The sequence below is a fragment of the Salminus brasiliensis genome, chromosome 12 (assembly GCF_030463535.1).
Source record: "Salminus brasiliensis chromosome 12, fSalBra1.hap2, whole genome shotgun sequence".
NCBI lineage: Eukaryota > Metazoa > Chordata > Actinopteri > Characiformes > Bryconidae > Salminus > Salminus brasiliensis.
This window is the reverse complement of record NC_132889.1, coordinates 25,325,234-25,340,553: the sequence shown is the minus strand read 5'-3', so window position 1 is coordinate 25,340,553 and position 15,320 is coordinate 25,325,234. Positions and strand designations below refer to the sequence as shown.

The 15,320-nt window shown below is 40.3% G+C and overlaps 1 protein-coding gene across 3 annotated transcripts; it reads left to right on the top strand.

Annotated features, from left to right (window-relative positions):
* Positions 1 to 1,546: 1,546 nt before the first annotated feature.
* Positions 1,547 to 11,907, top strand: ndel1b (nudE neurodevelopment protein 1-like 1b). Of its 3 annotated transcripts, none has more exons than XM_072694128.1 (9): positions 1,547 to 1,567; positions 5,085 to 5,179; positions 7,917 to 8,070; positions 8,701 to 8,849; positions 8,988 to 9,124; positions 9,213 to 9,386; positions 9,492 to 9,583; positions 9,745 to 9,890; positions 10,169 to 11,907. In XM_072694128.1, exons 2-9 carry the CDS (start codon positions 5,094 to 5,096, stop codon positions 10,257 to 10,259), a joined length of 1,029 nt encoding a protein of 342 aa, XP_072550229.1. In that variant the 5' UTR covers positions 1,547 to 1,567; positions 5,085 to 5,093; the 3' UTR covers positions 10,260 to 11,907. The 3 variants fall into 3 exon arrangements, with proteins under 3 accessions (XP_072550229.1, XP_072550228.1, XP_072550227.1); XM_072694127.1 differs by lacking the exon at positions 1,547 to 1,567 and adding an exon at positions 1,764 to 1,854; XM_072694126.1 differs by lacking the exon at positions 1,547 to 1,567 and having other exon boundaries at positions 5,082 to 5,179.
* The last annotated feature ends 3,413 nt before the right edge of the window (positions 11,908 to 15,320 follow it).

Below are 15,320 nucleotides of genomic sequence, written 5' to 3'. Positions count from 1 at the left end.
TCTGTGAGGAATATCGTTTGAATATCGTATGTTTTTAACGGTAACGGCTTGTTTATGACGTAACCATGGAAACAGAGCAAGGGCGCACATGTTGGTCATGAGAGAAGAGTGAGGTTTTTATATCTGGAAAAATAATTTTATCATGTACCCCTCCTGATTTTTAGGTAGATTTACTCAGTACCATTGCCATTTATACTGTTATGGCTATAACTTTTACAAGAAAATAAAAAGTTCACAAATTAATGGCCTAGAGTACTTTGTCTTTAAAAAAACGTCACGATCGCAACACGTCATTACTAACACAAAACTGGTTGTGGTAGTAAAGACACTTGGTGGTGGTAATAACCGTTTTTCAGCTTCACCATTCGTTTCATTTGAACTGTTTAGAAATTAAAGTGAAAGACACTTCTTCAAACGAATTGGTTTAAAAGCCTCAGTGTTTCAGACAGTTTGGTAGTAAGAGATCAGCAGAGAGCTCTAGAATATTAAGAACAAATAAAACTAAATCAATCATAAATAAATGTGATCCAAATGCATCGTCTAGCTTTCTTAAAACACACACACACACACACACACACACACAGCCATAGTCTGAGGCGCCCTCTTGCGTCTGAGTTAAGAAGCTGCAGTGAATGAGAGACCTAAAACGCACAGAGAGCACGTTTTGTCGGTGTTATTTTCGACAAACGTGTACAGGGAATATGATGAGAGAGAAAACTGATTTTGGAAGTTCATTGCAGCGATTGTATAGCAACACAAAAATCCTCATCCTCAACTGCTCTGTTTCTTTTATCGTACAGTACAACAAAATACCCGATAGAGGAACAGGAACAGCTTATCCTGTGGTCGTGGCAGTGCGTTATACCTAGTATCCAGTACATCCTGAATACTGGCTATCTGATGGGTAAATATAAATCATTAAATATTTATACAAAAAATATTGAATTTATTCATTATTCACACAGTAACCCCAGGGTATCATTTTGAATTGATTTTGTGCTTGCTGTTGCACAAGGCCATTTTCCAACCCAAAACTGAAGGCCATCCATCATTATAACACACATGATAAAAGTATGACAGAATACGTTCAATAACCCCTTTTTGTACATCAGGCCTCATGATTACGATCATCTTACACACATTGTAAAATCGAAAGGGTCTTTTCAAATGCGCTGCATGTTTTATTGTTTTTCTGTGTGAGAAATCATTTTTAAACGAAAAAGGAGGAGTAGGTTTTGTGATGAGACATCCCTGACGTCGATCTCGTCAGCAGTGATGTCACTGCGTAAGATCGTCATCTTACCGGAAATCGTGCCTCCTCCTTTGAAAAAAAAAAAAATCTCGAGCCGCGTTGGCGTTTCGACTGTAGCCATGGGGAGTTTGATTCAGTGGAGCGAACCGATTCATTTGACCTGTGCGGTTTAAAAAATCGAAAAGCCCAGTAAATGATTCGTTTCATTCCTGTTATATTAATTCGGACTCTTCTGTAAGAGCGGGGCTGGCATGTAACAGCACAGACATAACGGAATGATGAAACCATCGTACAACTTACAATGAGCGAATTTAAGTAAGTCCGAAGATGTTCAAATTCAAACATGTTACAGTGTTGTAATTTATGATTTTATGAGGTTAAACTGAGACCAACGAACACAAACTTAACACGAGCGTTAAGAAAAAAGTCGGATCTCTTGGAACTTGTGAATCGGTTCGAGCGTCTCGGTGTAAAGAGCCGGTTCAAAAGAACGATTCGTTCACGAGTCAGACGTCGCTGTTCGTCAGTAGCAGACGTGTGGTCGGGCGGAGAGCTCTGGATTTAGCTACAGGGAGCTGACCTCGCGGATTGGGCATGTTCAGGTAAACGATCAGATACATCCATGGATATAAATAGTCAGTTGTGATGTCCAGCTTGTGTTTGCTCTGTAAAATTAAACGCTGGCTTAGTTTTGACTCGTACACTAGCTGCGCGAGCTGCTCACCGGATCAGTCGCCGTGTGAAGCCGGCAGACTCGGCCTGGGGGGAACGTCTCCTTCACCGGCGTTTGTTTGACCTGACAACCGGTCAACGTGTAACGTTAATATTATTTCGGTGCTCAATTTTGTATTTTGACAACCTTTTGTACAGATTATGATTAGCGTTTATGTGGAAACAACGAGCTAGCTATGGGCTAAATGTCATGTAATGACGTTAGGCGTTGACGGTTAAGTTAACGTTATTCCGCTAAGATAACGTTAGCTAGCCAACGTTAGCTCGATAGGCATCCACCACAGGTTGATATAAACGCGTTGGAAGACTTGGCAGCAAAAGACACCGTTATTTAGCTAGCTAGCTAAACGGGTATGTGTTTAGGTGACCACATACGTGTAGTTAGAAATATTATAAGCCCGCGTATCGCCAATATAAATAAAAATATAGCTACACAATCTGAAATCTGCTGCCCCGAAGACTTGCTTTAGGCTGGGTTGTTGTTGTTGTTAACCATAACTAGCTACTTCTAAAACGGTTTAAGCTCCCAGCTGGAGTAAACGACCACGACCCCTACTTAAATCTGTTTTTAGATTTAAACCGCACCACAGGTCAGTGTTTATGGCTTATGTTTATTTTTTTAAAGCTATTTTTGAAATGCTATTTGTGAACACCGGCAGAGGTCTCCTCCTCAGACTGCTCAGGCTTCAGGATGCAGCCAGTGTCTGCTATGTTATGTTCCAGGAAATCATGTAATGGCCAAAGAATCTGGCCTTTCCTCAGAAAGCCCCCCTTCCTCAGTTTAGTCACTGACTGAGAAGTGCAGGAGCGGATCTAGAGGAAAGGGACTACTTTGAAACTTCCCACTTTCCTTTCTTATGAAGGCCTTTCACTCTCAGTGAATCAGAAGAGACAAGATTTGATGGGGAGAACAAAACAGTCCCTGTAATCTGAACTAGGTACTGAAACTGGCCACAGAGATGCCAGTACTGGCCCGTACTGTTCTTTTAGTATTTCGTGTGGTAGTCCTGTTTTGTGAAAAAGACCGAGGGACACACAAAAGCTTTTGAAATATTAGATTTTAAAACACGTAAGTCTTATTTGTCTAGCAGAAATGACTAATTTGAAACATGGGGCATTGATTGCTTACAGATTTTGAGGTTAAGTAAATGCATAGAGAAGGGCTGTGTTGGAGGACAGATGGTACCTCAAAGGGCTGCCGTGGGCTGTTACAATCCTGTATTGTCCTTAACTTCATTTAATGTTGTAATGTAGTGTCAGAAAGATGTGTGAAAGCCAGTGATGGAAACTACAGAATGCCACTATAATAAACTGCTACAAGCTAGTGTTATTACAAAAATCTAATATTTTTACTATATGCTAGTCTGCAGAATATCTGCAGAATATAATAAGTGCTGCCAAATCCTAACCTTACTACTTTTTTTTTTTTTTTGTAATGTTTAGGTGATGCTGGACCAGTGTTATTCATTTTCAATTCATATTCAATGTGCGTCAGCATCGACAGATATGTACATGTACATGTACAAATATAGGGTCTTGTCATCAGCTCAGTTTCCATGTTAGTACTAAACATAAGCTCCTATGTCTGTGTTAACAAAAATGCTGTAATGGTTTGTTTGGAAATAAGTGGAATTTAAAAACACTCTCCAGACCAAGTAGAAATGGTGGATAATTCAGAAAACCTCACTCAGAGAAACAAAGGTCTATGGGTATGCTCTTATTTTCTGCTCTAATGCAGTCTCACTAATGCAGATTGCATTTCATGTTCTTGCAGTTAGTGTCCTTTACAAATAGTAACAGACTGAACCCAAAGTCTGGAAAGTTTGAAAGGCAGCCGCAAGGAAAGGGAATGTTCCTGTTGGACATTTTAGTGGTTTCTATTTCTGGATTAATTGCTTTGCCTGTCTAGTGTGTTTTGGAAACGAAGACTGTGCCATGCTGTGTGTTCAGCTGCACTGTGTTTATGGTGACAGTTACTCTGTAACGTTTTAGCAGCATATATATGCCTTCCTGACAGGCTAAAGTAATCATTCAAATTAGGCTGATAAATTGTTCTCATTTACTCATCTATCTGTCAAGCCTCTCATAATGTGTGTCTTTTTAAAGGTGTGTCACAGGATTGCTTTAGGTGTTTGTCTCTTAAGTAAGCAGTCTGTTTTAGCTGGAGATACATTCAAACCTGGTTGTAAAGGCAAAAGATACATGTGTGCAACATCCAAGGCCTTAATAGACCCATGTGCTAGCTAAAACTGTAGTCATAGCTCAAGATCCAGACCCTCCATCAAAGACTGAGGCTTTTTATTATTATTTATTTCTTTTTTGTACAACACTCACATATGTGAGTTAGTAAGGCCTAGTGAAGCTAGCAAATTTTAAACCAACAGTGCTTCTAACAGATCAGAGGTCATTTTGGACAGCATTGCAGAATAGCACAGTGTGAAAGCGTCAATATATTTGTGTAGTGTGGTGGGTCAAAAACACTGCTTTTTTTTGGGGGGGGGGCATATCAAGGATATTGTTGGTGCTTAAAGAACACTGATCACTTGCATATTTTGTTACCAACAATGTTATTAAATGAAGTGTCAATGTTGAATAAAAATCACTGTATACTTAGTATAGGAGAGTATCTAATTAGTAGGTTTTAAGAATCTGTGGCTAAGCAGCGGACTCAGTGGACCAGAGACTCATTTCATCTTTGTGCATGTTTCAAAACCTTCATTCAGGCGTGATAAAGATGAAGAATGTTAATGAGGAGGCCGTTTACAGCCAGTGGAATATTTCATGAACCCAGAGCCAATAACAAGCACAGTGAAATATTCATCGCTGTTGCTTTGTTTTGTAGTTAGCTGTACGACTCTAAAGTGTAGAGATGCAGATATTGGTATTTTATGTTTATGTTTCAGAAACTTTTGAATTACTTGTAATTGATTTGATTATTTTAAAAAAAGAACTTGCTCTTGAATTTTAAATTGAGACCAGGCCAGATGAGGACATTAGCCCTGTGCTGGCTGCCTTAAATCAGTAGAATAGGTTAATTAGGGACGGAGACTCTAATGTTTGGCAGCAAACAGTATTTGACTCCTTTTTTTATCCCCAGCAGAATCCTGACATGGACACAGAGATGATGCCAAAATTCACCTCAAAAGATGAGGAAATCGAATACTGGAAGAATTTGTCCCTCAAGTACAAGAAAAGGTAGGTTTTTTTAATGACTACTGTAAATAATTAATCTGGTTTACTGGGTCGATAATGGCTTAAATCTACTTTCACCCCTTTTAATTTGGTGTGCTTTACTGTTCTCTGTAGGGATTAGTGTTTGTGATGACTGTGCTGTTGACAGTCCCTGACAATATATGGCTTTAAAAAATATCTGGCTTAAAAAACTGGTCTAAAATCATTCCACTTGACCGAGTGGTAAGTGACCTTCTGTGGCCTGTATATCTTTAACATACAGGAGGAAAAAGTATTACTGTACATGGCAACTTTTGTATTGATAAAAACAAACAAAACAGACACATGCTGTCCTTTTGACCATTGCTGACTCTAGCAACATGAGCCATTGAAAACTGTTGCCTGAGGATGTTCTATATGGTGTTATTCAGCGTCAGTGTACTCCTATTTGCATAGTGTTTCGCGCATGAAAAGTCTCACTCGGTGTTGCATAAAGGTGAGTCTGTATGACCGCACACAATATTTAGATTTATGTAATTCTAGAAGTGTCATGACCTCCCATTGTGCTTGTGTCCGGTGCCTCATTCTCCTGTTCTGGTGAAATATATCATGACCCTAGAGGGTAGTATTTTGAAGGACGTAAACCTGGATGTGATGCTTTTGGTCCTGTTTGCTGTTCTGGCAGAAAAGCAAGGTTTTATCTTTCTGGTCTTATGTTACCTGTGGTAGCTCTGTGTTTCACTCTTGCTATCTTTTTCTTTCGTTTTTCCCCTTTTACTCAAGCTAAGCATTGGCTTGGTAGATCCTGAATGTACAATGAATAGCCTAAGCTCTAGCAGTGTGCTAGATCTCTTATCAAAGCTTAGACGTATATTGTTGCGTAATCAAGGACCATGCAGATCATCTGCTTTGATAGGATCTTTCGCTGTAGTGTATAATGTTTCTTGGACCTCAAAATAACCGTAATTTTTATTGTGCAGCTGAATTTCTATTATGTATATTTACCTTTGGATTGTTTTAAACATTGGTTCATCCTAGGGAGCAATATTTTTTTCAGAGCATGATACTGTAATTGAGAGATGATTTTGTAATTGTGATACAATATGCTTTTTGAAGCATATCAAGGATATTGTCTGTGCTTAAAGGACACAATCATCCACATGTTTCATTACAAACAGTGTAATTAATCTGGTTTAACTGGAAGAAGTGCAGCACATTTTGAATAAGTCACTGTACTCTTTATGGGAGAGTATTTAAATAGTAGTTTTTAAAGAATCTGCTGCTACTGATGTTTTATCTGCAATCGTGTATTGCGAAAAGGATCATGAAAATCACAATATAATATTTCTACCATATAGTCCAGCCCCAGTTGGGCCTTAGCCATAGTAGGATTTTTTTGGATCACTTTCACCTCAAAGTTACTTTTTCTTGAGCCGTAAGCCCATAAGAAACTCTGACCTAGAAGAGAGTGCCTGGTGCCCTGTTGCTGTTGGCACTAGTATTGGGTCAGACAGACTGTCTGTTCGCTCAGCTGCTGCTGGCTTCTGTTCAGCTTCAAAATCACGTAAAACATCTGAACATGTGCTGAAACCCTCAAAGGTCTGTTGCCTCCTGAGCATTGGTGGAGCACAGGAAGTGTTAAAAAAAAACCCCAGGAATGTCCTGCTGAGGAAGGAGGAAAACATCAACCAACTGGGAAAAATAACACCCTGATCACAAATGTGGCAAACATACAGCGTCCCCACAGTATTGCAGCAAATGACTGGCTGTAAATTAAGATTGCGTTTAGTTACCAGATGCAGGTCAGCCACGATTGAATTATGTTGGGTTTTTCTTGTTTTTCTTACCACTTCCCCAGCAGCTGTGCACTGTGACAAGACACATATTTGTGTCTTTCACTCTTACCCTTTTAGTGTAGTGTATGTTACTGTAAGTGGTGGATAGTATAGTTGAGGTTGGTGAGGAACCAAAGTTACAACAGGAAAGCAAGTGTGAGGTTTTAGCATTGTGCCGTTTCCTGTTGACTTCAGTTTGTGCTGAGGAGGGTAATTATGTGAGTCTGCTGTGACAGGAATGTGCAGACACAAGGCATCTCCTGATCATGTTCACAAGCTAAAGCCAGGAAAGAAAAAAATCCCTTCTTTCATATTTGGCTGCTTGGCACTGAAAACACCTAAAACATCTCCTTTGTAGACCATCTGTGAGTCATACAGTCAGATTACTTGGGTAATTTCCTGCCACTTACAAAGCCACCCCCCGTATTGTCCACATTCTGTGACCTCTCACATCCAACCTCTTCAGAGGTCACAGAGAACAGCAGGTCTGTGAACCAACTGGACACAGCGTCGGCACATTTGGCTAATTCTGTCCTTTTACGTAACTACACTTCTTCTGACCCAGCATGTTGACCTGACATAAGTGCTGTGTACTCCATCAGAGCAAATAACAGCAATAGCTAAATACAGTGTTGCCTTGTTTGGGTTACTGTGGGATTGGGTATTACCCGTGACTAATCAGCACTCCCTCCTTTCCTCTGAAATGGGTCTGGCTCTGACTGCGAGTAATTTGTAATTCATTATTCACAGTAAGAACAGCTGTCAGAACCGAAAATTACCATGTGCCCCTCCTTTTGTGTCGGTCTGCGTTCGAGTTTGCATGCAGTAGTCAAAGTGCTAAATACATGAAGTCCCAGATGGCCTGGGCCCCGGTGGTGCCTCCAGGGTATTGAGCGTGTCTGCCTTGGATCTGTGTGTCTCTACAGTTACAATGACGCTCAGGAGGAGCTGCAGGAGTTCCAAGAGGGCAGTCGTGAGCTAGAAGCCGAGCTGGAGGCCCAGCTGGGCCAGGCAGAGCACCGCATCCGAGACCTGCAGGCCGAGAATCAGCGACTGAAGTGTGAAGTGGACAATTTGAAGGTATTCTGCTTGTGCTCCTTGCCTTCATATCCATGGGTCCTATTAAAGTACGATATCTGATTTTTCAGAATCCTTTATCTTTTATTTCATCCTAAAAAGAAATAGGTTAAATAGTTTCTGAGCTCATAACATTTGCAGAAAGAATAGGCCAATGGTATATTCTGGCTGCAAGTCCAGTACACAGTCTAAAAAGAGGTAATCCTTTAGTGCACTGTAATTGGATGTCAGGATCAGGTAGGAGAAAATAGAAAACCCCTGTGGCTTGGCTAAAAAAACAACTTTCACACGAAGCAACTTGATTATGGCTGATAGTAAAACCTATCTTGGAAGTGGAGTTCTTTTTATCTGACCCTTCTTTGTAGTAACTCATTAGAGGGTTCACAGATTAATTGCTTGACCGTGTTGTTACTGATCTTGCCATGGTCATCTGAAATATGGCAACAAAACAGTAAAGTGATTTAGGGTACCAAAAGAACAAAAAAAGCAAGACAACAAAGCAGGTTAACTGGCTGAGAACACTTGACGGGGATGCCAGATCCCTATTAACCTCTCTTTACTGTACATACTCTTGCGCTTACTGGTGGCTGCCAACAGTCTGAATCTTGCTCTTGTTTGTGCTGGGCTTTTCAGGAGAAACTGGAGCAGCAGTACGCACAGAGCTATAAGCAAATCTCTGTGCTGGAGGACGACTTGGGCCAGACACGTTGCATCAAGGAACAGCTACACAAATATGTCCGGGAGTTGGAGCAGGCCAATGACGACCTGGAGAGAGCCAAGAGGTACACATACCCAGCACCTGACAGGCTGTTTTAGGCCCTGTAGGGGTTTCACTAGGGAATCTTATCCAACACATTGACGGTTGACTCCTTCCAATGCATGCCTAAATGTGCACTCTATGCCTGGCTTGACTTGTGCAGGGCGACTATCACGTCTCTGGAGGACTTCGAGCAGCGACTGAATCAGGCCATCGAGAGGAATGCTTTCCTGGAGAGCGAGCTGGATGAGAAGGAATCTTTGCTGGTGTCAGTGCAGCGGCTGAAGGATGAGGCCAGAGGTAAAATGCAGTCTTCTGCTCTCCTGTCTACAGTGCTGCCAAATGCTGCTGGGTCTGTATTAAGGATATGCTTAACTCTGTTCTGTAGACTTGAGGCAAGAGCTGGCTGTGCGAGAAAGGACTACTGATGTCACCAGAATGTCTGCACCAAGCTCGCCAACGTTGGACATAGACAAAATGGACACAGCTGTTCAGGCCTCCCTGTCCCTTCCAGCTACACCAGTGGGAAAGACCATAGAACATCCTTTTATGAGTCAGAAAGGTATACAGATTTGAAGTTCCCATTTTCCATTTAATAAACTTGAGAATCACTTTTTGAACATGCTTCTAATTCATTATCCACCATTTTTGTTTGTTTGTGTCTTAGTGTTGACCAATGGTTGTGGAAACTCTCCGCTCACCCCATCAGCCAGGATCTCTGCTCTTAATATTGTTGGTGATCTGCTACGGAAAGTTGGGGTAATTATTATTTTTTCCCTAATTATTTCTTCAAGCTGCAGCGTGCACATTGTTTGAATTCCACTGTGTGCCTTCTCTTTACAAAGAGCTATACAAGGAAGCCAGGTGTCCTCACAGTGGGCAGGAGTTAATCGCATGTGTGCATTTCTGCACTTTCACAGGCTCTGGAGTCCAAGCTGGCAGCCTGTAGGAACTTTGCCAAGGATCAGGCAGCGAGGAAAAACTACAGCACAGGAAATGGCAACCTGATCAACAGCAACGCCACCAAGTTCTCCCATTCACTCCACACGACATACTTCGACAAAGCGTGAGTTTTTCACCACTTACCTTATTAGCCCAGCACTGTGGGATTGTTCTTCCTATATATATATATATATATATATATATATATATATATATATATATTTATATAATTATATATAATTTTTTTTTTTTTTTTTTTTTTTTTTTGGATATCTCAGATCAGTTTATTCACCAGTAACAGATTACTGAATGGAGAAATGGAACCATGTCTATTTTCTATTTTTCCGTGGTACAGACAAGCAGCACTGTCCTAATATATTGATTGTGTGATGTGCTGTGCAGGACTGTGAATGGACTGGACCCCGGTGCTCTGACAGCGATGGCGTCCCCACGAGCCGTGTCTCCTCCTGGCATGCTACCCCTCAGCGTGTGAGAGATCCATCTGCCACATCCACATGAACCGCCGGACACTATGGAAACAAATGGAAAGGACATTTGAAAAACCCTGCCGCTCTGTGTGCATGACTGTGTGTGTGCAAGAGGCCGAGACGGGCTGGGCAGCAGAAACGATGTGCCTCACATATGTGTGTTTGTGTGTCTGACAGGTGCATGTCCGACACGGTAGCACATTTGTGTTGGTTGAGCCCAGGTGTGTAGAGGTCTCAGTATTTCTCACTTTTGCCCTATTTTGTTCTTGTTCCTTAAAACCAGCTAAATGACAAAGGGCCCAGATGGACGGCTGCTTTTTTCCCCCCTTTTGTTTATTTTCTTTTTTTTCTTTTTTGGTTCTTCCTAATATTTTGCACAATAAAAAAATATTAACTTAGAAAATGTTTAAAAAAGGGATTTTGTTTTACAACAGAAATATACTTGATGTGTGTACACACATGAAAAGCAGGCGTGGAAAGGATCAGAGATACATACAGTATATGGTTTCTTTTCGTAGCCTGGATTGACTGAATTATATGTGGTTTGGAACTAGGTTGCAGAGTACCATTATCATTGGAGTGCTCTATGCAGAGGACAGTGGGTGGCTGACCAGGAATGTCAATAGTGTAGGGTCTTCCAAAATAGCATGGAACGATCACCTGCTCTCAATAGTGACCCTATTAACCACTAACAGGCTTTTATCTCTGTCTTGGAGCTGCGTCACCAGTCTGGTTGGATGGTTACTTGCATATCTTTCATTGTATTAGCTTTGGACAGTTACAACAAACAGATACAGTACGCTACAAAACACCACTATTTACAGTAGTAAGCGGTTTACCATTCGTCCATCTAGCATTCGTACAATGGTTATTGTGTAGGGGGGGCGGGGGGTTGAAAGATACTGTTTTGTTTCCATGCTATGTTCCAATTGTAAATTGTTTTCGATGCAATGTGACCGTTGTCACTTGAAGTATATCGGTTGATGAACTGTTAGTGGCGGTGTGAACCTCATCTCTGTCCCATGTGCTTTTCGATTTTGCTGGTGGGTTCGACATTCATCGTTGGTTGGCGTTATTTACAAGGTGAAGATCAGCCTGTATATTCCTCACAGTGCTCCTTTTGATGAGTCAGTTCAGCTCATCTACACTCCTAAAACTAAAGGTACTACAAGTGGTTCTTGGAGCAATGCCATAGAAGAACCACTTTTGGTCCCATTCTCAATTCTATTGTAAGCATTATTCTTTATGAAACCAAAACTGGTTCTTCTGTGGTTTCAGTCAAAGAACTGTTTGTAGCACCTTTATTTTGAAGAGTGTATATCAGCACTTTGAAACCACCACACTTGCGGAGCACTTGTTAGCTTTATATTCTTGCCCCCTTAGCGTTTGATTCTGCACAGTGTATTAAGTTATTGAGCACTCTGTTGACTGTTTTGTTTGTCCACATGTATATAGGTTTGTATGCTTTCTCAGTTTTTGCCCAGGAAATTTGTACATACAAACATCGGGCCTTACAGCTCATTTAATTTATTTCAGATACTTTATGGCATGTCTTGAGATGAGGATTGAATTTTACAAATTGTAAATGGTTTAAAAATCATATCATAATTATAAAATGGTTGTCCACTATGTGCAAATAAAGTATAAAACCAACGCAGCCTGAATGTGTTGTCTATTTTGAAAATACATAATTTTGTAATTGAGATGGTGTCTATAAGAGATACAGTGGAAAACCATTGGATTAGTGTCTGTATTGGCATCAGAACAATCTCTAATATGAATATTGAATCTGTAAATGTGCATTAGGTCTGAGTTTTAATCAGCACGAGTCCTTGGAATAAGTGCTGAGTCAGTATCGTCGGCATGGGCCCAGCTTTGTCTTTGTTTCTGCACGCACATTTTTGGATATTTCAGGACCGAAGCGAGAAATGAAACATAATACACTGTTGGCTTTGCACTAAAGTTCTGTATCCAACCTTTACATTTGTGCAAAATAAAGGAGCTACAAAGGAGTAGTGCCACAGAAGGTGCCACACAGGTGGGGTGGCGATCAACTAACATCCTGATCTCACTAAAGCTGTTACTCGTCAAAATCTGGTGGAAAGCCTTGCCTGGACAGTAGAGATGGGTACTCCCAACAAAATCTGGATAGACTCGTTTTAATAATTAGCAGGTTGTGGTACAGTCTTATGCAGAAGTTTGGACACCCAGCTCAAACTACTCATTGTTTCATTGCAGTTTTTAGCTTAATTTAACACAATCCAAAAACAGAAATAAACAAAAGTTATGTACAAAAGTAATGGTACATTAATATATGAATTAATATAAGTTCATATGTTGGGGGGGGGGCAGAAATTTTATGTTTGGAAAATAAATTGCAAATAAGACAAATAGGACAAGATAAACATATTTACCACACAGATAGAATTTGGCTTTTGCCTTTAACCCATCCATACAGTGAACACATGCAGAGCAAGAGAAGGGCCTTGCTCAAGAGCCCAACTGTGGCAGCTTGCCAAGCCCATGTATCGAACCCACAACCCGGTCATCAACATACCAGAGCTCTAACTGCTAAGCCACCACTGCCACCTATGAAGTCACCAAGGAAATAAAATGTGTGGTTATACCATTATTCCCAAGGCAAGCCTTTAGTTGTCGCTTTGATTGGCTAGTATATTGTAAAATTAATTTGGGTATATATTTATATAATTTTAATATATTTATTACTTTATTATATCCCCATTCTTTAGACGGACAGTGTATATAATATTTCAGTTTGAAGAGGTCGAGTGGTGTCAGCCCTGTTACCTGTCCTTTGCAGTAAACTCTGCTCCCCCCCAGCAACCATCTGCAGGGTTTCCACAGACAAGCAGAACTACGAGGAACATTCCTGCATATTAACAGTAAAAGTGCACGCTCTCTTTTTTTAACCACGGCCCTGCTGCCCCCTTGTGGTGCAGTGGAGAAATGACCGCGCTCACCTGGACCTCCTTCTCTTTCGGATGTGTGTACAGGAACTGCTTTTGAGGCGGGCAGATGCTCGCCACCCATGTATGACCACGTCCTTTGAGCGACCCTCAGTGCGACAGTATCCACGTAACATTTTACGGTGTTTTATTAATTAATTAATTAATTTATTTATTCGATACGTATCCATATCAAATACTATACAGTATGTATGGCCCTGCATGTACCTTAGCCTGTAGAGTTACTGTGCTCATATTTCGTTTTATTATTTAATATTAATACAACAGTGCTTTATTAACACTATTATCAGTAGAGGAAGTATGTACTGTTTACATAATACATAAGTAGAAAGATTTAGCAAACGAGAACTAGAATTGTAGAAATTAGCGTCAACCTTTTATTAACGCCAAGTTAAATCTTACCAAGTTTGGCCCCAACTTCCTCCCGTAGGTCTCTCTCTCTCTCTCTCTCTCTCTCTCTCTCTCTCTCCACAGCCTAGTGACGTATTAGCGGTTTTCTTTAGCGATGTAAACACAGCATCGCTACTGTTGAGCTCAGAGGGTAGATTAGTATTTTATTCATGCTGAAATATGGATTAAATCGCATAACTACCTCTCAAAACGTTCTCTACACTACATTAAAAATATTTTAAGAAAAAAGCGGATTCCTCTAGACAGTTTATTAGACATTTATTTGTTCGGTCGCCCAAATAAATCAGAGACGTGCTATCTAGCATCATTAAAGCGAAAACATTTTTAAATCAACTGACAGCACTGATTTAAATATCTTACCACTGTAACATTTCTTACCACTAGAGGTCGCTAATGACTAAATGAAGCACATGAACGCGCACGCGTCTCACCCCCCCACTCTTTCATACATGGTTGGTTTCCCGGACAGGGATTAAGTCTAGTCCTGGACTACAGAGCAGTTTGACTGGAGATTTTCAATTGAAAGGAAAACATAGTCCAGGACTAGGAGTTAGTGAACTGTGATTTTAAGGCATACATCAGTTTTAAAATGTTAATTGATTATAGTGTAAATAAAATCTGGGGTCTTTACTACATTAAGTTACATTTTTAAATTAAAAATGCATTTAGCATTTTGCTTATGTTTTGTACTTTTCATTTATTTAGATCAAAATATTGCATTTTAGTTTGCTGCGCACAAACCTTTGGCTTTTTTTTTTTTACAGAAGAATAAAGAAAGCAATAAATAAAACATAACATCATATGACAGTAGATAAATAACAGTACAAATAAAAGTGAATATAAATAATAAAATGTTACATGACATGTTTTAATGAATGTTTTTAAATGTCTATTTTTATTATGTTTAATACTATGTTAAACCTAAGTTAATATGAGTTGATTAATATTTGATTAAAACGTCATTATTTTGTACCCATTACAGCACAGAGAGATGATTGGCTGAGTATTGTGGAATACCCGCCTTCAGCAGCTGGAGTTGTAACAGTTTGTAACAGTTTGCCAGAATGTTGCTATGCAGTTTCTATGTTATTCTTTTTTGTCGCTAGTCTGTTTCTAGGTAGTTGCTATGACATCCCTGATCATTGCTATGGTGTTGGTAAGTAGTTACTATGGTATCCCAGTTGGTTGCTAGGGTGTTTCTTATGTAGTCACTATGGTATTCCCGGTGATTGCCAAGGTGTTTCTAGACAGTTGCTGTAGTATTCCAGGTGGTTGCTATGGTATCCCCTGGGGGTTGCAATGTTATCCCATGTTGCTACCCAAAGGTTACCCAAGTTAGCTTTTAGCCAGCATGTATACCCTCTCCCTATACCTTTCTCCAGCTTTTACTTTGTTGCATGCTGAGACAAGACAACCATATTTACCATTTGTGTTGGACACAGATGGAATTTGCCTTTAACCCCTTTGTGCAGTGAACACACACGTACACACCAGTGAAACACACACAGTGTACAGTGAGCACACATGGCTGGAGCAGTGGGCAGCCATTACTGGCACCTGGGGAGCAGAGAGGTTAAATGTTAGGAATTTTAGACACTTTTAAAGGAATTTTGAGGGATAGCATTATGTCTGTTGAGTGAGTGACATCAGGAGTCATACACTGTAAAC